Genomic DNA, 22,791 nt, shown 5'->3' on the forward strand with positions numbered 1-22,791 from the left:
GTTGTGATTTAGAGTAGGTTGAATAGACAATCTCAGGCCCCATGCCAGTGTGTGGCGTCTTGAATCTGACATTCCCCCCACTCTTTGCAAGGGGGAGAATGTCAGATTCTCCCCCTTGCAAAGAGGAGGAGTGACACACACACACACGCACATTCACAAACACATGAAAACATATCCACATTCAACCTTATTTTTTATGATTTTTGGTCACAGTCACAAGTAAAAACTGCGTCAAATCTGAGGCCAATTGCATCAGCTCACTTGCTCATGAGCATTTGTGCCATCAGCAATAGGGCAGTAAATTATTGAAGCAGAGCTGCAGAGTTCTGCACCGTCAGAGACAAGTTTAGAACTGTTATATCATTTTACATTAAAAAAACAAGGAAGGTTGAACTAAAAGTTTAGACTAATGTCCAAAATATGAGTATTTTTAATATTAATGATAAACAATTTGACTATTATGACATGAATGTTTATGTGAGGAGCGCCAGAAAAAATTTTTATGGCTTGATTGATAGTCAGTCAGCAAAGCAAAGACAATTTAGCCATCACCGCTCATCACAGTGGGCACACTTTGTTTTATTCTCTGTATGAAAAGAATGAAAAATTGAGCTATTCAAGCAAAAACAGTTTGCATTTTCCTGCTTTGACAGTTGTGACTTTGCATGACGAGATATGCTGTGTAAACCCCAACCCTGGCTGTGTCAGAGGAAGGAGGACGCTTAATTAGCGGCGTCAAAGAGCAAACACCGCAGCTCAGTATCTTGTGTTTGCTGCTCACAGAGATAAAAGCACGTCAATTACAGGGTCAGAGGCCACCGAATGCTCGTTAAAAACGCCCTCAAAAACCAGACCCAATAACATCCTCTCTCTCTCTCCCCTCACCGCCGGCGTCTTCACTCAAACCTCCCGTCCTCTTACGGAGGCATTATTTATGTCTCGAGTTATTCTATCAAGCTTGCACGAGTTTATGTGATGAGCATCAGCAGAGGGTTACGTCGGCCACAAAAGCTCACTTTCTTTTGCATCTTTTCTGCCGTCTCCCCTACCCCACCCCCACCACCACCATCGCCGCTGCTTCCTTCCCCCACAATCCCTCTCTTTGACTACTATTTAGAGTAGGCCCCGGGGATAGAAGAAGGCTCACAGAATGCATATGTGTGTGTACACAGTTGTGTACTGTGTAAGCAGAGCTGACTTTCTACCACCGCAATTCGTACATGCCCTTGGACGGTTGGTTGGCTAAAGTGAGGGATGGAGCGGGGGCACTTTGATTTAGGCCTTTGTGTAGAGAAGGCGAAGAGTCTCTTGACTCTAACCGACAGTGGTAGTAATTAGACGTGAACACACCACAGCCCAAGAGAAGATTTGACATTAACTTAACATTTAGTTCAGTAAGCCACACTGCAGCATAATGAAGCACAGTTGTCCCTTGCACTGATTCATCTTTTTTATTATTCAGAAATGCTGTATTTTCCTCTGAGCGGTTCTTTAAATGTAACCTCAAGCTGTATTCAAAACAGGCTTGTTACACACGCACCCCCCCTGCATGTGCACACACACACACAGTAGTAGATTGTACTCGATGCAAAAAGAGGGTCAAAGTACTAGTTTACTGTTTATATATGCTGATGACCTGATTATTCAGGAACAGCATGTTTGTGTCTAGACAGTCAGAAAATCTTAGATCTCTCAGCAGAGCTGGATGCCTTCCAGTTATTGACAGTACTGGTCTAAGCACCGTAGTGTGCCGGGGATACACACACAAGTGTGAGCGCACACACGTTTGGTTTGTCCCAGTGTGGGTATTAGGAAGGGATGATGCCCGGGAGGATGATCTCACCTTGCAGAGCCGGCTTGCCCATCATTAACTTACTGCCTGAGGCCTATTAAATGTAATGATGACAACAAAAAAAACAAAACACAGCATTTTGCCTAAAAGCTAACCTTACAAAATGCCTTGAAGCAAATAAAAACAAAGAAAGTGCACCTTATATGCAATGGACACACAAATACACATATAGTATACAGTACATACTATATACACATACACTATGTAAACACATTAATAACAAGATAGATGACTTTAAGAAAAAGGTTAAAACAAGGGGATTAAAACTAGTAAGAGGAAAGGTTGTTACAGTAAAGCTAGTAAAGCTGAAACAACTAATGATTAGATCATCAGAAAATTAATTTGCAAGTATGTTGATATCAATTAATCATTTAATGTTTAAGTAACTCTTTCTAAATAAAAAGCCAAACATTCATTGTTTCCAGCTTCTTAATTGTGAGGCTGAATATTTTGGGGTTTTAGGATGTTGGCTGGACAAAAAGAAAATTGTGATGGACATTTTCCACCAAACAATGAATCAATTATTTGAGAAAATAATCAATAGATTGATGATAATGAAAATAATTGTTAGTTGCAGCCTTAAAAGCTAGTCTATGAAAGTACCTTTCTACATTGATCTAGATCTACATTGTTCTATTATTCCTGATGGAAAACGCTCAGAAATCTTTTGTCAGGACTTCTTTGTTAGAATCTCAACATTCATAAGGAAATAAAATGTCAGTAATGAACAGTAGATGAGCTTTAAACATGATCCGATAACACGTATGACTGATTAATTATCATACAGAGAATGTAAACAATGTGTGTGTGGAGGGTTAGAATGAGGCATGAAGGAATCCCTCACTGGTCTGATCCTGTGCTCTGACCACTGCCTTTGCTCTTTGTATGGTTTAGTATCCGTGTGGGTTTCCTTTGTTCCCAGTTACTGTGTAGCTCATCATTGAGGCTTGCAGGGAATTTGGAGTGGGATGCTGCTTGGAAACCGGAGCCACATGATTTGGACACATTGTGAAGGCCAACAAACACATTTTTGCAAAGTCAACATTCATAGCACAGAGGAAGAAATTGCAAGTTTAGTGAAAAATCTACCTAGAAGAGGGTGCCAGCATGGGACTTCCACTTCACTTCCACACAACTCTGTTTATGTCTCCAGCTATTGTTTTTAGCTGATTACAAAGGACAACAACCCAGGAAGTATGTGTGTTCGCGCCTCTGTGTTCAGGCCACAGGACGTCAGGATAACACGCAGTCAATAGATGCTCTCCGACTGCCTTTCCTGAGGGTAGATTAACCAGAAGTTCTCTTCAGGTTAAAACCCTTTTACGCTCTAAACATTTCACACAGCGCACCGTGTCTGAAATTAAACATATTTTGAAATGGAGGTAATGTAGCCGACACAGCCATCTGTCTGGGATCTGCTGCTGGAAATGTGCGCTAACTACACAAGCTATTATGTCTCAGGTCATTGAATACATTCTGTCCCGTATGGGTTGAACATGCCAGCTTGTGTGTTACAGCCTAGGCAGTACCCAAGATGGTATTAGAGAGGATTTCCTAGAGTCGATCTGGGGTTTCGCTTGGTTCCTGGAGTTGGATGTTAGCGTGAATTGTACTTAAAGATTAGGTGAGCTAAATGTCATAACCTCGCTTTATTCTGCCACAGAAATATTAGATTTATTCATATCAGATTGGTAGAGCACAAGTGGAAGACATGGACTGAAGACTGTATTGATTCCCCCTCATCCATCGGGAATAATTATGATGGTGCTTGAGTAACAGCTACGTAACATTATGTAATGTAACATAATCCCATCGTAACCCTCTTCAGCAGCTGTTGTGGAGGTGTTAATGAATCAGCAAAATATTTAATCTACAGTTGCTGCTCAGGTTTTAACAGAGAAACCTAGAGTTGTGCCACCAAGCTCCATGGTCCAAGTGTATGTCATTGTTTGAATGTGAAGCAGGGAGGATCTCTCAGAAAAAAACTCATCCATAGATTAATAGAATCAAATATTCAGCAGTATTACCATTTTACACAGTAGGCTCATTTATAATCACAAAGTATGTGCCCTTGTAGCAACAGGTAACTCAGTCAGTTGGAAAGAGAATATTAAGGAAAACCTGTAATAACATTAGTGGGTTGAAGATGTTTCATGTGGGAGTGCTGTAGTAATTATGGATGAAGTTCAAGGTAATATAAAGTTGTTGCAACACTTTGAAGGTTAGTGTGCATTAAAGAAACAATTATAAGTCAGTCCAAAGCCTTACATGTAGAAAAAAAACACTGTAGCTTATAAATTGTAAAGAGATGTTAAAAAAAGAGTAAAGTACTGGGTCACTGGAGTGTTAAGGGGTTAATGTCAGAGTTTTAAATCACTTTGGCAGCAAGCAAAGTAGACATGAATTTTAAACCGTCATTTCAGTTTATTTGGCTTCTGAAATAGAGAAAGTGTCTGGATGTGGCTCGGATCTTCGGTTTCTGCGGAGAATAGAGATGAAAAAAAAAAGTAATGTTCCTGCTCTGCTTTCTGGCCTGTTTATGCTTACTGCTGACTGATGGTCCTAATGACGTAGGGCCGAGTTAGCGAGCAAAAGAGCCAAAGAGAGGAGCGCAATCTCACAGCTGTCTGAAGACTTGCAGGAGAAAGAGAAATGTCCCTCTGGCTGCGGTCGTGCGATCGGGATTTATCACTCTCTCTTTCTCTCTCTCTCACACAAACACACACACTCATACATACCAGCAGTGTGGGCTACTTTGGAGAGGAGTAGTGAAATGAACAGCCTGGCCAGATGCTGTAGTCTACTGTGGGAAGAGCAGGAGCCAAACACAAATCTGAAATAGAGAAGAGGGGATGGTGATTGGACACAGTCTTATTTTCTGGTTCACTGCTTGGTCGAAGGAGGTCACAGTTATACCGGGTCTCAGTCAAACAGTTGTGTGATTGTATTAGAGATTTTGGAGTATCAAGTGGGTGGAGTTTGTTTTGGATATATATAGTTATCACAAAAACAACATATCAAGCGTAGCAGTTAGCCCACACATCCTGTGTGAAACCTTCTTTAAAACAAACTAACAGCCACTATGATCTGTTCTTGGCCCGTAGGAGTTTGAGACACAAGACTAAATATTTATTTTTTTGCTTCTTCAGAGGCCTGGAGGTTAAAGCAGTAGTTCAACATTTTGGGAAATAGTTTTATTTGCTTTCCTGATGGGAGTTAGATGAAAAGATTGATACCACTCTTGTTGTTTGTACACTAAATCTGTGGCTGGAGCCAGGAGCTATTTAGCTCAGCTTAGCATAAAAACTAGAAACAGAGGGAAACAGCTAGCCTGGTTCTGGCCAAAGGTAACTAAACCCATCCACAAGCACCTGTGTAATAGGTCCTGGCTACAAAATAGTCAGCCATATAACCCACTGTAAGACACAAATTGTTGTTTTTACATTAAACATATGAGATACACAGTAATGTGTTAATCAGTGAGCTTACAGCAGCTGGTAGACTGTGGATTTTGTTACTTTAAGACAAAGCTGGGCTAGCTTCCTCGTTTCCACTCTTTATGCTAAGTTAAGCTAACTGGCTGCTGGCTCTAGCTGCATATTCACTATACAAACATGCATGTATTAATTCTCTCAGAGTAATTCCCAAGGTATTGAATTATTGCTTTAAGTGAAATACGAGTGCAGAGGATAAATGGAAGGCAGGCTGAGCTACAGGTTGTTCTGACACAAAAATTAAAACTGTGCAGGACTTAAAGCAAAACTCTCACTTTGCATCTTACTTTTTCTTTTCCCAATGCCCACCCTGTTGTTCTTCCAAACAACTATGACTGGTTGTGGTTAGTAAATATAATTATACCAACTGTCCACATTTTGTTGCCTCACTGGCATTTAAAAGTCTCTTGTGACTGAAGGGTGTGGCACCAATGGCCTCTCACAGCTACCCGTCATCTCCCTCCCGGCCTCTTCGGTTGTTTTGGGTGGCGTCCTGTTGCACTAGCGGTATGTATGTGTTCATATGTGTTGTTTGAGATACAGGGATATTTTTTTCTCAGTCTCTCCCTCTCTCTCTCTCTCTCTCTCTCTCTTTCTCTCTCTCTCTCTGTCTCTCTCCCCCTCTGGCCCTGCTCAGCTGCTCTGGCCATCTGTGCAAAGGCAAACAGAGAACAGAGGGATGGAAGAAGAGCGGTTAGTGGTGGGGAAGGGGGGAGGAAAGAAATCGAGGAGGGGAAAATGGCTTGGAGAAAGAGAAGCTCAGCGCCATGAAAGAAAGCCTTTTGACATATGAGATTTAGTTGAGAGCATGAGTAAAGGATGACCGAAGAGGGGAAAAGAAAGATGAAGAAGAGTGTGCAGGCATTGTTTTCAGGAAGCGAGCAGCATAAAGATGATGTCTGTCCTCTTCCAGAAATAGGACAGTGAGTGTGCGCGTACAAGTTTGGGTCAGTGGAAACTAGGATGACGAGTGATGTCTGGATTTTAGAGTTGGACCAGCAAACATCAGCCCATAGTGAGCTCATTTTACGTCTTGTTTTTTTCCCCCCTGTCTCTTTTCTCTCCCACCTCCTCTTTCTGTTCCCATGCTCCGCAGGCCGAGCCTCTTCCTCTGGGCTGGCCTCTGCGTCGCCTCAGAGTTTGTCTCACCACTTAGCCTCCTGCACAGTCAGCTTCTCGCTCTGTTTGTAAACTTTGACGAGCCAGTTTCCTGCTACCCTCCCCCCCCCCCCCCCCCCCCCCCCTCACTTCCCTCTTTGCCTCTCTGACCAAACCACCGATGTCAAACATGTAAAAAATCAATCCTTTCCCCCTGCGCATTCCATTTTAAAATAGCTGAGGAAACAAAATAAGAGACAGTTGTCTAACATTGATGCAGACTATGTATGACAGCTCATATTACAGATGGTTGCCCTTTATCAGCCCTCATATGCTTCACATCCCACTTCTTGTCCTCAGTTGCTCATTCCTCTGTTTGTGGCGCATGAGTCAAACTGTATCCCTATCTTTGGGTTTATTGTACAGGCCTTGACCCACTTAGCACATCCTTCCAAGCCTTTTTCCCACCCGACCCTACTCTTCACGAAGTGTGAAGCAGGCTTTGTTAGCCTTTCTCCAGATAAAGTTGCATGTCTACGCGATATTGCGAGTGACCTTTACATACGAGTGTGCATACAATTTGCTTGCTTTTTGCACTCCCTTAAGTGTACTATCCTAGAAAACTAGTCTTCCACACTAGTGGTTCTGATGCAATTTTGTTCTTAGGGAAAAAAAAAAAAAATAAGCCAACCCATAGCAGCTACGCCGGCCAAGTGTGTCACTGAGCTTTTTAGTGTCACAGAGGGGGGATCATTTGCCACTGCAGTGCAGTTGGCATTGAAATTAATGAAGGCTATTTGTAGAATGTGTTGTTTCTGCAGTAGACATGTCCTCTGCAGCCCCTCCCTCTGTGACCCCTGAGACATTGCACACATTCAACTCACCATAAAATGTGTTGATGTAGTTGTGTAGGTTTCCCTCCCAGCACAATTCATAAAGCTGTGATGTATTTTCACATGGGCATGTGTTTAATGTCTTTCTCTATGTGTTACATTGTCCTATATATGCTTTCAGCCCTCTCTTGCAGCAGTTCAATCTCATATACAGTATTTTGGCACATCCTGTTCCATATATGCCTGACAGTGAATTTTCCTGCTAACTCTTGGACGCTTGTATAAAAATATTTGTGTGTGATGCTGAAGCTGTTAGAAGATACAAGTCATTGCTTTATCTGATTCCCAGGGATAACAACATTCCTGGAGCTCTTTCTCCTGATAGGAGAGACAGCAAACTGCTTTTCATGTCTGGTCTTGCTTTTGACTAACTGTTGGACTGTATGTGATCCTGTCTCTCACCAGACCAGATCCTGCTGTCTCCAGAAAGCCTCTAGACCTGTGGCCGTCCTGTGAGATTTAAGTCAACCAGACAGACCACTAGCATTCAAGGGGAGATGAAGCCGGATGGGGTTGCCACGGCAGCACTGGAGCCAATGGAAACATTGGAATCCAATCCAGTAAACGAGGCAGCACCAGGCGCGGGACAGGAGCCCAACCAGGCAGGCAGCCCAGCGGAGGAGGAGATGGCACAGCAGCCTGCAGCAGAGATGGACCAGGTGGAACCCCAGCCAGAACAGGCCAAGGAGACCCCAGCTGCCAAGACCAGCAACAAGACCTCAGAAGACGCCAAAGCCAAGACTACCAACAAGGCCACGGCCAAGACAAAACCTGGAACCGCCACCTCAACCAAGACCACATCTGGCTCACGGCCCAACACATCCCAGAGTCGCCTCTCAAACGGCGTGTCCAAGCCCCAGACCAACGGAATGGCTAAGAAGACCACACCTGCTCCGGACAAAAAGAGCAGCACAACCTCAGCGCCCTCCAAAAAACCAACAGGGACAGCTGGAGCCCCAGCCTCCAGGACCGCCGCTAAAGTGGGTGAGAAGAAAGCTTCCACTGCCACCAATGGTGCAAAGTCAACAACCACAGCAACCAAGAAGACAACTACAGCTAATGATGTCAAAACCAGCACTGCAGCTGCTAAAAAGCCCCCAGGTTGGTGAAAATGTCATCACGAAACAAAACGCTGTGTGAAATAGTTATAGAAGTGTACAGAAGGTATAATTCAGAACGTAGGCTGATGGGGACAAACACGTTCACAGTAAGTAAGTCTACTGTGATTTTTTTTTTCACAGCTCTAACTCTAGTGAGAGTAATGGGATGACATGCGGATAGATGCACATAAGAGGGATTCAGCACACATATTAGACATGCCAGAGTGACTGCTGCTAAACTAGAAATACATTTGCCCTAGATTCTTATGACTACTGTCTGAAAGAGTGACCTATATCTGTGAAATATGTTACTGTATAGCATATAATACTGTATATTTGTATACATAATTCAACTTTCCTCTCCTCTTCTCCTTTCCTCTCCTGTCCTCTCTTCTCCTTCTCTCTTTTCCTCTCTTCTCCTCTCCTCTCCTCGCCTCTCTTCTCCTCTCCTTTCCTCTCCTCTCTCCTCCTCTCATCTCCTACCCTCTCTTCTCTCTTTTCCTCTCTTCTCCTCTCTCCTCTCCTCTCCTCCTCTTTCCTCTCCTCTCCTCTCCTCTCCTCTCCTCTCCTCTCCTCTCCTCTCCTTTCCTCTCTTCTCTTCTCCTCTAGCTTCCAAACCTGCCTCTGCAACTCCCACCAAGCCCAGCTCTACTGCCTCACCCAAGCCTGATAAGCCCCCTGTTTCCAAGACAACCAGGTAGGTGTGACATTTTGTGTAGAACTGAATCCTCACCCGTGCCGTGGAGTGGAGTACTGAAGTGTATATCTGTCTGCGAACACACGTGTGTCCAAAAGAGATTTTCTGTGTGTCTGTAGATAGCAGAGGCAGCTGTCTGTAATCGGTCCTCTCCTCAAACATTCTCCTGGCAAAAATGTACTGAAGTGGATTCAGTACAGTAAAGGCCTTTCCAATGATTTGCTAGCAAATCAGCAAATTGGCTCTAGAACAGCGGTAAATCCAAATAAATTACCAAATAGATAGGAATTAGGAAGAATGAGTTGAGCATTATAAAGCTCCTCAGTGCCAAGTGAGAAGCAGTTGGTTCAAAAGGCTTCACTTGGCTACAGGTTCAAAGAGGATCCTGTTTAAGAAAAAACACCCCGGAGGAATGAGGGACAATGATCCCCCACATAGAGGCTTGGAGGGGCCGGGTATAAGTAGGCCAGCAGCCACCCAATGTCAGAACAAGCCTCAGAGGAATGCCTCGCAGGGTTTTCTCCCGAGCAAGCATTATACAACATGATTAATAAAACAAGTTTTGGGAAGGAGTGGGATTTAGAGAGGGTCGGTTAGAAGTATTAACCAAGAACAAGAGAATGCTCTTAATGTTTTTGTTTCGTTAGAATGAGCGCTTGTTTTCATCTTTGTAAGCCAGCGTAAAGTTGTGTGCAATCTGGTCAACATGTGTTCCTCGCCTGAATCACACTGCCTGCATGGTGTTGGGTCCTGAGGTGACTTGGCGTTAGACCAGGAGTCAGGAGCGAGAGGAGGCTGAAGGAGGTCTTTGTCTGATAGAGCCTGTGGGAGTCTGACTGTTCTTTGAACAGGAGCTTATCTCTCTGACTCTAATTCTTGTTTGTTTGTTTGCTGAGGCAGTGCCGTCTTTTTGCCTTACTGTTATGCTACCATGGGGTTTGGTATGATGTGCTATGTAATCCTGTTGGTATGTCTGTGTATAGACACATTGTTCAGTCAGAAACACTTAAAAAGGAAGGTTTCCACAGTTTCTTTACAGCAGATTTCATATTTAATTGATAAACTTTGAGTCAGGGACCTTCTTCTGACCATGGGAAACACTCAGTGGTTATAGTGGTGTATTTACAGAAAGGGCACTGCTGTTAAGGAAGCAACCACCCCTTTCATATTAGAGCTAGGCTAGTATTACTTTATAGCAGATGTATCGGGATCAGAACATATATCTGCCAATAAGTAACAAGAAATAGCAGCACAGAGATACCAAAGACATGTTCGGGGTAATTTAGAAACAGGTTCATTTTTAAACTGTAAGATGTTCTGCTCACTACAGTACATTCCTCAATCACAATTCTTTAATTACAAAATTCAAGGGACCCTTATCACAAAATGTTTTTATGTAAAAAAAATAATAATAATCTGTCGATATATATTTATCAGATTTTTTAAACTTTCAAATATCAAAATCCGAAGGAGAGGAACGAGACAGAAGACATTACTGATATGACTGAGGTATGGAATATACACACATAACACAAAAGCCAAGAGATGCTATCATAAGTATGATTTTCTTTTTGATATGTTTACATATTTTTGCTTCTATGTAGTCACTGCCAATATACCAACAAGCCATTTTTTCCACCTTACAGCAAGGTGTTTCCCTTGCATACCCTCCCCCATCCACCTACCACAGATAACATTTGGACTGTGGAGATTACACTCAGATTACAGCTTTATACAATAGTACATGTGCAAACATCTCATTAAAAAGTCTTAAGAGCGATGTGATGCCTGCATATGTCATTGAACACCTGTATGGAGCTGCACTGCATCTAGCTGGCTGTAGTCCACATGTTCAACATGATAAAAAAAGCAATGAGCTAAGAAACATGGCAGAATTGATCAAAAGACAGACCTGAAACCTAGCTTTAATCTGTTTAAGATCAGATTATCATTTATTTAGTGTGTTGTTAGCGTATGAGTCAGTAAAACATGTTACATACACTGGATGTGTAGCCCAGAGAAGGAGTCACCTGCAGTAAACCAATATATGAATCCCCATGAGAGAGGTATAACCATTACTGACAATAGGATCCTCTGACAGCACCATGCACCCCTGTGGGCTTATTTTACTAAGTGTGTGTGCGTGCACGTCAGCATTTGTATACGTGATGTGCTTTGACAGGGCCATAAATTTCTTCTTTAATTAAATTTTGCCCCTTTTTTCCTACTTCACTCAATCCTTAATTTAAGCCTGCTATCAGCAGAGTGGTGGAGAGCCCGATAGAAACATTAATTAATCAGACACACCCTGCTTCCCTCTGTCACTGTCACGCACACATGCACACACCCGCGGTGGGTCTCTCAATTTACATGTTAGACTGAGACTCAATTGATTTAAATCCATCTGCAGCAGGTTCCACTTATCAGACAAATACAAGTGCAGAGCAAATGCAGGTTCACTAAGTGACATCAATCTAATTTAAGGCCACTCACTCAAGTATTTTGTTCCCTCCGGTTGAGCCAAAGGTTTTAACTAAATTAAATTAGGGTTTTTTTTAGTTGTAGCTGCCAGAGGCTCTTTATTGTCCTTCTTAGTGTGGCAGTTTTTTAGTGACATTATGCACAGCAAACCTGGTTTGAAAATACACTTCTCACTGGTCTGAAAAAAACTGTGTAGTTGTACACTTTTAGTTGTGAGAAAGGCGTTATTTTCTGTGTAGATGAATCTGATTGTTATAGCATTTTACCATCAGAAGCTAGCTCCCTTCACAGTGCACCTGTCAATAAAAACAGCAACGATGAGGGTCAGTGAGGGTGTGGAGGCAATATAGTTGTAATACATTGTTTATGCACCACAGGTCATGACTATGAAGTGAAGTGTGTATAATGTAAAAATGTTAGTGTGCATGTGTGTAGAATGTGTGCGTGTATTTGTGTGTCTGTGTGCACCTGCTGTTTGAAGCTGATTGCCAACAGCATGCCGCTTGTGACAAGAAACATTTGATCCTGATTAGCGTGCAAATGGAGAAAGTACAAATCATTATGGGCTGTTTGAACATGGTGTCTATGCATGCTGGGATGTATGCTTATAGTTTATGCGTCAGCCTGTGTGCATGAATATGTACCAATATTCGGCTCACTTGGGCAGCTGCGAAGGTGATTGGTGTCCAGTTATGCATTGATAATTGGGGACCGGTATGCTGCATGCAGACTGCCCAACAGGACAGTACAACACACTGCGAAGGTGCTTTAGAGTGCGTACATACACTATGTGCTGTTCATGGACGCCTGCGTGATAGGAACAGCATGTAATTAGGATGCAGAGCATGTGTTCATTTGCCGGTATATTACTCAAGTGGAGGTAAAGGGGGGGGGGGAAGGGAGGCATACATGCTGGCTCGCTGAACACGTGGTACACGCGCACGTGCCGCTGAGCTGCTTTCTCCTGCCCTGCTTGTCTGCGGATGCGGCAGGGTGAAGTAAAACAAAAATGGTGGCAGTAGAGTATAGAAGCTACACGGCTGAATAAGTCATGTGTCCCTGCTGAGCTCCCATCACTGCTGCCAGTTGATACATACAGAGTGTGAGGGCTGTGCATGCAGAGAGTGTGAGTTGTGTGCATGAGTGTGTGTGTGTGTGTGTGTGTGTGTGTGTGTGTGTGTGTGTGTGTGTGTGTGAGAGAGAGAGAGAGAAGCAGAGGTGGAGAAAAGAAGCGAGGACCAGAGGGTATCTCTGCGTGAAACAGAGAGAAATGTTGCCCTGTTGTAGATCAGAGGACAGAGCAAGGGTATTCAGCTTGTCCTTATTTACAAAATCAGAGGAGGAAGTGGGATGAGTTCAATGTTGGACGATCAGATGGTTTTCCATTTTTGCTGTCGTTTCCCTGCCATCCACTCAGCCACCCATGTTCTCACATTAGTCATTCTGTTTTTCTCATTGATGGTCCCATAGGGATGATAAATTTTTATTGCCGCGGATTGAATTCAACCCTCCTCATGATCTAACCAATTGCTGCTGATGTAATGGTCCAACACTGGTGTGTGTGTGTGTACGTGTGTGTGTGTGTGTGTGTGGTGAACAGTAGTCAGGGTCTTTGCCCCAGACGCTGTTCTACGCTACACCATGAAGCAGACGACATGTTGCGCAGGCTGTAAATCTTCCGTCCTGCTATGGGTGTGGCCGATGACTCTGTGATGCAGTCTTCCGCTGCCGTGATTTTATACGGGTGCAGCCGCAGAACCAATTACCAAATGGATCTAGTGGAAATAAGTGGGAGGGAGGGAAGGAAAGAGGGACAGAAGGAGGCGTATTTTTGTCTGAGTGTGAGACAAAGGTTTAAGTGTGTGAGGGTGTGTTCGTGGGTGTTTTTACTCATGCTGCAGACAAGTGGCAGATAGATCGTGATAGATGCCGGACAAAGGGCTTTGTTGAAAGTGTTGTTTTCTCTCTACCACAGTAGTGTACTATTTTAAAACATTTAAAATTAGAATCTGATACTGAGTTGTGATTAATATAGATTAAATAAAATCATCTAATACAGGATGGGTCTGCTGATGACATTCTCATCTTTTCCCTTTGTCAGAGCTCTGTAAATACTCATATTTTATACTGTTTTGACTGCATCCTTCCTGAAGTGTCTGAGGCCTCTTTAACCAGGTTGAAGATCCTGCCTCCGTATTTCTGGTGCTTACAGTAATTAACAGAGCACCATCTTTAATTTGCTGCTTGTCTTGAGAGGAGGGAGGTCCTTCCACCACAGTTTGTCGCCTTTGCTGCAGGGAAGATGTCTGCCTGCCTGCCTGCCTGCCTGCCTGCATGCTTGCTTAGCTCCTGCTCACTCATTTGCCCCTTTGATGGTGCATCTCATTATTTAAATCATAGCCTAACTCTTCTTGTATCGAAACAAAGCAGCCCCGGCAGGCAACCATGTTTCTACACACACACCGATCCTTTCTCAGCTACGATGATTGAGGAAACGTGTAGCTGCAATCATGCTAAAGTGTTATCACTGATCCTCAGACGAACTTTAAGTTTTTTGCCGTGTGCCTCAGTGCGCCTGTAGCAACTGTCAGTCATCTGATTTTTCAGCTCCACTGCATTTCTGGGCTTTCTGTGTAGCATTCGCTTTAACCCCCGATTTGTAGTGTTGTTTCTCTCAGCAAGGCCTCTGGTGAAATGTGGACAATAAACGCAGCTTTTTTTTTCCCCTTTCATACAAGCTGCCCATTGAGTTAAATGTAGCCAAGTAGCATAATTTAAAGACTACAATACGCCTCACAGTCTTCTCTGTCATTCAACTGACAGTGATCTTATTTACAGAATGAATGAAAGCTTAAAATAATTCAAGACTCGACGCATCACTGTATCCAGGCATTGTCACCATGGCCAAATAACTTCTAATCTCCATACACACAAGTCCTCATTATAAGTTGTAGGACTGTAAATACTGTAATCGTTTTTCAACTGTGCAGACTGCCTTCTTTGATAAGCAGAAGAAGACACTGATATAAGATAATGTGTAATCGGATGAATATTCTTCTCCCCCTCCTCTCTCTCTCTATCTCTCTCTCTCTCTCTCTCTCTCTTGCCTGATCTCCAACTCCCTCATGCTTCTTTCTTTTCTTAGTGGCCTGGTTCATTTCCAGTGCTCTATAAAGCAGTCCTGCCCTTTTGGATTATCCATATTCCTTTTATCAGACAGATTATTGTGAATGCTCTCTCTGAATATCCCCTCTGCGTATACTTCATCTCTAATGCCAGTCTCTATCTTTTAATTCTCTCCATTCTCCTTTCCCTGTAATTCTTTTATTATCTGTCATCCTCTAATTCAGGCAGCGCATACTTGAATATGTTTTTCCAAAAATGTATTCTTAATTCACCTTTTAACATCTTGTTCACCATGGAACAATTTTAGGCTTAAAATCTTAACATCTTAGTCACAGTTTCCCATTTTCAGCTTAGGACACAGTGCTTGGAACACAGAGGTAGAGGATGTTACTGAGAAGACATTTTAGATGAAATCTACAGTATTTGCTCAAGATTGAACTGTCTGATTCTAGTCATTGATTTACTGTGAAAAATGTTTTTTTTCCTTAGCCAGAACTGCAGTTCAGCCAAGGATTTAGTGCAACTTTGGCCTACATTTCATCACTGTGGAGGCTAATAATCATTTTCATCGCTGTATCTCTATCTGTGTATTTATGAGAGGCTTTGTTTTCCTACAAGAACACTAGCACATTTACTTTATCCTTGACAGCATTTCTCAACCTTTCAGCTCTTGATTTTTCCGTGAACACAGTCTGCTCCAAATATGTTAAGTCATTTAATCGCAGATTAGTCCATTAGTGGTTTTGAATAGCCAGAAGGGTATTATATTGTACTGATATGGTCCAACAATATCAGTATCAGTAGCACACCTTTCACTACCCCAAATTCAATTATATAGAGGTGGATCAACTGTAAAAGCTTCTTTGAACATCTGATGTGACCACACCCCTGTTTTGTTGCCACTCATCACTCCTGGGCTTTAATCTTATTTCATGTGACTAAACCTTATTCCATTACATTTGCCAGGCTGTGAGTGGCACGAACTACTTCGTTGCCCGTACACAATGAGTGTGCTTTTAACACAGCCCATGGTTCCAGCTGGGGGAAGTAGAGAAGTTATTTTTGTTCTCCTTTCAGTATTAAAGATTAACAGGGTCCCAGCCATCTTCACTCTCCCTCCCGTTGCCTGGTCTCTTTCTGCCAGTACTAACTCAATTCTTTATTTAGAAACAGGCAGTTAGTGTAGCGTGGGCCCAGAAGATTGCACACCATAGCCTTGTCAGGACTACTAGATGTAGGTTACTTCGTTCAGACCTGGCATAGAAGCGAGCCTCAGCGACAGGCACGCTGATGCATGCTGCCCCAAGTGTCATTCCCTCATGGGGATAGGCTATAGACAAGAGATCAGGGACACAGTGGACCAGAGTTGGGAAGCCTCTCTTGGGTGCATTGTGACTCACCTCCCAAGCTGCTCCACTTTGTAGTCCCTCAGGGGAGTTTGTCATGGGGTTGTAGAGGGGTGAGCTGGCCCTGGGCCTGTTGTTACCATTGTTTCAGATGCAGTTGAACCTTATACACTAAAGAGATCAAAGTTGGGTTTGGGAGGAGAGGAGGTAGGGGTCTTGAATTATTATTTAGTAAATGCAAAGTGGAACATAGTCCTCTAAAATGACAGGTGCCAGTCTGCCCATTTGTTTTTGAGAAGGTAGTCTTTATTGGTGGGTTCCTTGCATGAACCTGTTGACACATACTCATTGGATTTGGGCTGGTGCCACATCTGTGAAAGGCTATTCAGGTCAACACTAATTGTGGACCCATTAAGAATGGTCTGCCCTCTCCTTATGCCTTATGAGGGGGAAGGCCTACATGTCATTGTATTGTTTTAGTCTTGCATGCAGTCTTGCTTGTGTTTGCGTTGTTTCTTAGGTTTTCCTCTGGCAATAGAAGTGACTAATGAGTGAGACATCAAAGACTTTCTCCTTTCTGAGGCACATGGTCAGGGAGAGGCCTGATGTTTGCCTCCAGCTGATGCTTGAGTCATCTTCAATTAATCTTCGTTTCCTGTAAATAGGAAAATGCCTATTTTATTGATCTAAGATAGAGCCATATCTCACTGGAACAGTTTGCTATGCTTTAAAGAATCAACAAAAAAGTTTTTAAGCAATGACTGAAGAGGTTATTCTTGTAGACAAGTCTGCAAAATGTTTTATGTCTTTGCAGCATGGATGTTTAAATAAACTGAAATTATTATTGTCCCTGCCTACCCATTTAAATTACTGTTTTAATGTTTTTTATCTGTGTGGTTTTGATCTGCTGTTCTTGTTGCAATGCAATGGTGATGTTGTAACTATATTGTTTCCTGTGTGTGGTGTAAGTGCAAAAATAGTTGATTATATTTATTTTCTTTGAATGTGGACCCATAGGGCTCCAAATGAACAATAAACAAGAAATATGTCTGTCTCAGGGGGTGTTGTATGATTGCAATCTTAAGCCTAGAGGAGACCAGCAGATATTCATGATTTAGAGAGAACATATGCATATTTATCTGGCAGGTTCTGTACCAACGGACACGTGGTCTCTATTGTTGCCCCAGATCTCTGTGCTGTATTACCTCTCAGTATTTCTCAACCTTCTTCTTTGTCATGTTTTTTTCCAGGCCTGCAACTGGCACAGCAGCAACATCCCGTCCTGCCACAGGCTCAACCCGGCCACCCACCAGCACAGCAACCAAGAGCTCCACAGCTACAGCCAAACCTGCCACCCCTAAAACCTCCACCACTGCCAGGCCTGCTGCCTCCAAACCAACCTCCACTACCCCCTCTGGTGGCAAAGCTCCAGCATCACAAACATCCAGAAACACCACTCCTGTCAAAAAAGGTAAAAATAAAAGAAATTAAAAAAGGAAGAAGAGATGCACAAGTAAGCATATTTTAGGTTTTTTCTTTTTCTTAATTAAACTTGTTTGACCTGCCAGTCCTACCTGTGAAATCACTAGCGGAAGCTCAAATATTGACTTTTTAGATTTTGTGTGCATTGTAATATACTGTAATTTATTTTCATTATAACATTGTTTAACCTTTCTTTTTGCTGTGTTTTTTCTTTCTAGATGTTACCAAATCGGCCACCACAGCTGCCAAAAAGCCTGAGTCTCCTCTTACCCGCCCATCCTCTACAATGAAGTCCGCAAAGCCAGAGACCCCCAAATCAGCTTCAAAATCAGATGTCACAGCCAAAAAGCCTACTGCTACTAAGGCTGCAGACACAAAGACACCCAACCGCTCCAAAGAGAGTAAACCCACACCTTCCAAGGATGTTTCCAAGACTCCTGTCTCCAAAACGGCTGCAACCAAGAACTCCAGCCCCAAGAAAACTGTGGGCAGCAGCACCCCTACTCCTGTTAAACGTGGCCCCAAAGCTGCAACACTTGCTGAACCTCAAAAGGAAATTGCTGCTGCTGTAGCTGCCGCTGCAGCTATTGCTACTGCAGCAGCCACCATTGCCAGGCCAGATGAGCCAGAACCTCCTGTAGAAGCAGCTGTGGAACCATCTGCTGCAGCAGAACCAATGTCCAGCCAGACCGAACCAACTCTTCTAACAGTGCAAGAAAAAACTCCAGAACACCCCACACCAGAACCAGTACCTGCACCTGTGTCAGAGTCACTGCAAGAACCAACACCCGAACCCATACGTGAACCAACACCAGAACCCGTGCGAGAACCAACACCCGAACCCATTCGAGTACCAACACCAGAGCCCGTACGAGAACCAACACCCGAACCCATTAGAGAACCAACACCAGAACCTGTGCGAGAACCAACACCAGAACCCATCAGAGAACCAACACCAGAACCCATCAGAGAACCAACACCCGAACCCATTAGAGAACCAACACCAGAACCCGTGCGAGAACCAACACCAGAACTTGTACGCGAAATATCTCCTGTGCCCCCCGCAGAACCACTGTTTCAGCCATCAGAAGAGCCAGAACTGGGAGCTGGGGCAGTCCATGAACCCCTTTCCAATGTTCAGCTGGACCTTTACAAATTTGATGAGTCTGCCAACGACTCAGGGCCTTCCTTGGGAACTACTGTCATGTCTCCTCCCTGTTCCCCACCTGGCCCCGTCTCTCCTGTCAGAGAGCCACAGAATGCCTCTTCTCTGCTGGACATGCATTTCCAGTCTGATCCCTGGGACAGGAACCAGCCCCTAGCTTCGTCTGACATTGCTCCCCAGAGCCCAGTCAGTATGCTGAGCTTCCAGACAGAAGAGGGAAAGGAGAATAAAGAACAGGTTGAGGCACAGGAGACAAGGGAGGAGGAAGAGGAGGAGGAGGAAGATGAGAAAGAGAACTTGTTTATGCCTAGCCCCAAAGCTCCATCCGCAGAGGCCTTCAATATGATTGCACAGCCTCACTTGTTGGGTACCTCACCCATGGATGATTTCACCTCCAGGGACATGTTCTCCCCTCATGAAAAGGAGGAGGCTGTGGAAAAGGCTGATGAAGAGATCAATGAGGATGTTGATGAGGATGAGGAAGACGAAGACGAGGAACAGAGGAGACTCGGCCATCAGCCTTCATCCATTGTCACTGACATGAGCACGTCTCAGCCCTCTGAGGAGTTCCAAGTCCGGTCCTCCACCTTCGGTGGCTCAGCAGGCTGGCACGGTGACGACTTGCTGTCTGGAATGGACTCTGAGGATGTGAGCAGCTGCACCAGCAGTCAGCAGCAGGGGGTTTCTGACCTCAGCAGCACCCAACACACTGCAATACTGGAAGGCACCCAAAGCTCAGACGCTCTGGTTGACTCAAGCTTCCGTGGCTCTGAGGGAGATGGTAATATCATGGGTTCTCCCAACGTAGAAACCCTGGCCAATGAGGAAGAGGAAGACGATGATGAAGACGAGCGAGTAGATGATATGGACTTGAGTTCGGAGAGAGTAGAGGAGCATCACAAGGTGTTCCAGCAGCAGGAACATGATGAAGAAGAGGAGGATGAAGATGTAGAGATGCACAGTGAAGGAGTGACAGAGAGCTGTGGAAATGTAGATGAAGATGACTTCAATGAGGAGGAGCGTTTAGACAACCTCAATCGCTCTGGTCCTCCGCCTTGCGTCCCCCCTGCCTCTTCCTGGGGCCAGACCAACCCCTTCTCTGATACCTGGGCTCAGCCAGCCTCACTGGTCACCATGTCCTCCCCCAGCCCCGTCTCTGACCATGGCGCAGCTGAATCTGAAACTCCAACCCAGTCTCCTGCCCAGCCATGTTGGGACAGCAGCGCCCCTTCCCTGGCTCCTCAGTCAGATCAAGAGCCCCAGCAGCATCCGTCAGCCCACGAGCAGATGAAGGGCTCAGCCCCTGAGGAAGCTCACGCACTACTTGCTCCTTCAGCTGTAGGCATGTCCCAGTCCAGCACTCTGAGTGGCACAGCTCTGGTTGCCCACAGCAGTAGCGAGACAAGCACACCAGAGGAGCTCCGTGACTACGACAGCAGCTCTGGGGTGGAATCCCATTCTGACAAACAGCAGACACCAGTACCGGCTTCAGTCCAGCCTGACATGGAGCAGGACCTGGGTATTCACTTGGAGAAAGGCGATGGAGAAGAGGAAGAGGCTGAGACTCTCCCAGCTGATGAGGTCCTAGGAACAGGACCTCCAACTGCTCCAGCGTCCGCCCCATCTTCCCCCTCCACCTCCGGAGACGAGGCCAGTGACACAGAGGGTGAGATGCAGATAAACGACCCTGATGCACCGATGATGATGGATGAGAGTGCTGGATTTGAAAGCCCTACTCCCACCTGCAACTTGCCTGCTCTTGATGAGGATGAGGAGGCGGGAGACACACCAGCTGGAGAGGGTGAAGAGGACGGAGGTGGGGCCACCCCTCAGTCAGCCAACTCTGTGGCATCATATGGCTTTGACTGCACCACATCCAACTCCAATGCGCACTCCATGGCCGAGAGCTGCGGAAAGAGTCCAGGAATCTTCTCCCTGGAGAACGAGGAACAGCTGCCAGAGGAGGCCAAGGACCCCTCCCTCATCAAGGAGTTGACCCTGCCATCAGCTGCTGCCGCTGCCCGGGCAGAGGACCTGCTGGGTAGACCCGTGGACCTGATGCCTTTGGGCCTGCCGGGAGACAAGCAGCCCAGTCTAGATGACCACCACTACATGCTGGGGGGAAGGTTTGCAGCAGACCAACTGGAGGAGGTTGATCCTTTGGAGCCCAGTCACCACCTTGGGGCCCAGGAATCTGGAGAGTCCGGCGACAGCCAGCCACCCTACTACTCTACCATATGTGATAAGACTGATAGTTTTCTGGCAGGTAATGTATAAGTCCCTCCTATTACCCCGGAATGCACCTTTTCCCCGCAACCTTCCCCCTTTACCTGTTGTTCGTTTTCTCTCCAGTTGGGTTAGATGGCTTAGAAGAAAAAAAGGAGAGCAAGATTGTAGGAAAAGATTTTAAAAAATGAACAAAGGAGATGGAAAAAAATGACTGTAGCAATTTTTAAATGAAGCCTCCCTCTTTCATACTGTTATGGTCATGGTTTTGAGTGTACGGCTTAAACTCCTTTATGTACAATAGCTACTACCATTTTCTAGTAGAATGTTCTTTTTAAGTAACACTGCATATTCTGTAGCCCCTGATGGGGTATTGACTGATTGGTCCAATGTGACTGAGCTTTTAAACCGAAAAAGAACAAAAAAAAAAAAACCACAGATGGAATGAAATGGACTCATTGTGTATTTATCCTACTGTTTTTACCGATCAAATGTCAATGATTTTTTTTGTTTTGTATTTGCTTATTTGTTGTTTTATTTTTTGTTTGTTTTTCTGTTGAAACCTGGTCCTCCCTACCTTGTGTACACACGCTCCATGTTCAACAGCACCATAGCGATAGTCACATGCTCCTTCTTAAAAGTTTGTGTTCTTGTTTCAAGACTTTTAGCTATCAAAATAAAGGCTAGATATTAACACGGCTGTTTTGCCCTTACAGATTTGTTGAGGTAGGTATGGGAGTATTAGATTGCAGTTGGTGAAGTTTTTAATGTGTGCTTCAAGAGGTTCTACGCTCTTTGCATAGGTTGTTAAGGTATGTAACGTGCAGTCACGTACAGTATGTGTTTCAGGCATTTGGTTTTAAGTGGCTAAGCTTTCAAGCCTCAGTTAGCTGATCATTTGTGTTCCAGAAGAGACTAACAACTAGCCTTTTATTTGTGATGAGACCCTGCATTGTCCTACATCGCTACCACAGTTGAGCTTTACACTCGCTCAAACGTTTCATAGTGGGCGTTTGGTTTACTATTTCAGCAGTATATTGCATGTTTAACTAACAAGACTGTGTACTACCTGATGAATTTGAAACAATTCTACACTAGACATGTTCATAAATGAATGGTTCACACTAGGTTATCTGTCAAAATTCCATTAAAACATCATTGCAAGGCATTTTGTTCCTGTTTCTTATTTTCCCTCTGGATCCAGCATGCTTGAACTTACTGTCCTTGTGTTCGAGTCGCTGTGTATTTCTGTGTTTACACAACTTATTTCCCATGGTGCCACCTGTTCCTCACCATGTGAATGACTGGTAAACAGGAAGTGATGCAACATTGTACAATGGTGTTGTATCTAAAATGGAATTTTGCTCAAATCAAAGCGGTAATCCAAACGGTGTCCCAGTGCCCTGTTCTCCAGCATGCTTATACCTTCATGACATTTTCAGATTCAACACTACGACACGGCATCACATTCAGAACGCATCCTTGGCAGGTGGCGCTCACTTAAAGGTACCCCGTGGAGTTTTCCTATAAACAACTTTACATTCAGTGTTTTTCACCAGAATGCACCGTGTGTATCCTTGAGGTCTAACAAACATGTTCAAACATATTTCCTACCTCAAAACATCTGCAAAGATATTTTTTTTTGACATTTAAAGGACTGCATTGTTTACATTCATGATTTCTATCTTGCAGTCTTTATCTTTGCCTTTGCTGTCAATTATACATTTCAATCAGAGGAATAACATAAAATCAGTGACAAGAATGTATATCCATCATCTGTGTGCTTGCACAAAAAGAAAACAGGCACCCACTGGTGAAAACATTGCTCCAT

General features: G+C 44.2%; 1 protein-coding gene across 4 annotated transcripts in view; it reads left to right on the forward strand.

Moving 5' to 3' along the window:
* wu:fb95e10 (cell surface glycoprotein 1) overlaps positions 1-22,791 on the forward strand; it is a 32,632-nt gene that overhangs the window by 6,964 nt on the left and 2,877 nt on the right. For 2 of the 4 annotated variants that reach the window (XM_044330571.1, XM_044330572.1), the window contains exons 2-5: positions 7,743-8,438; positions 9,047-9,134; positions 17,338-17,558; positions 17,788-21,000. In XM_044330571.1, coding sequence (XP_044186506.1) covers positions 7,835-8,438; positions 9,047-9,134; positions 17,338-17,558; positions 17,788-21,000 — 4,126 coding nt within the window. In that variant the 5' untranslated portion in view covers positions 7,743-7,834. Of the gene's footprint in view, positions 1-7,742; positions 8,439-9,046; positions 9,135-17,337; positions 17,559-17,787; positions 22,129-22,791 lie in introns of those variants that run through there. The other 2 variants (XM_044330573.1, XM_044330575.1) reach the window with 2 other exon arrangements.

Source organism: Thunnus albacares, chromosome 17, assembly GCF_914725855.1.
Source record: "Thunnus albacares chromosome 17, fThuAlb1.1, whole genome shotgun sequence".
In the NCBI taxonomy this organism is placed as follows: domain Eukaryota; kingdom Metazoa; phylum Chordata; class Actinopteri; order Scombriformes; family Scombridae; genus Thunnus; species Thunnus albacares.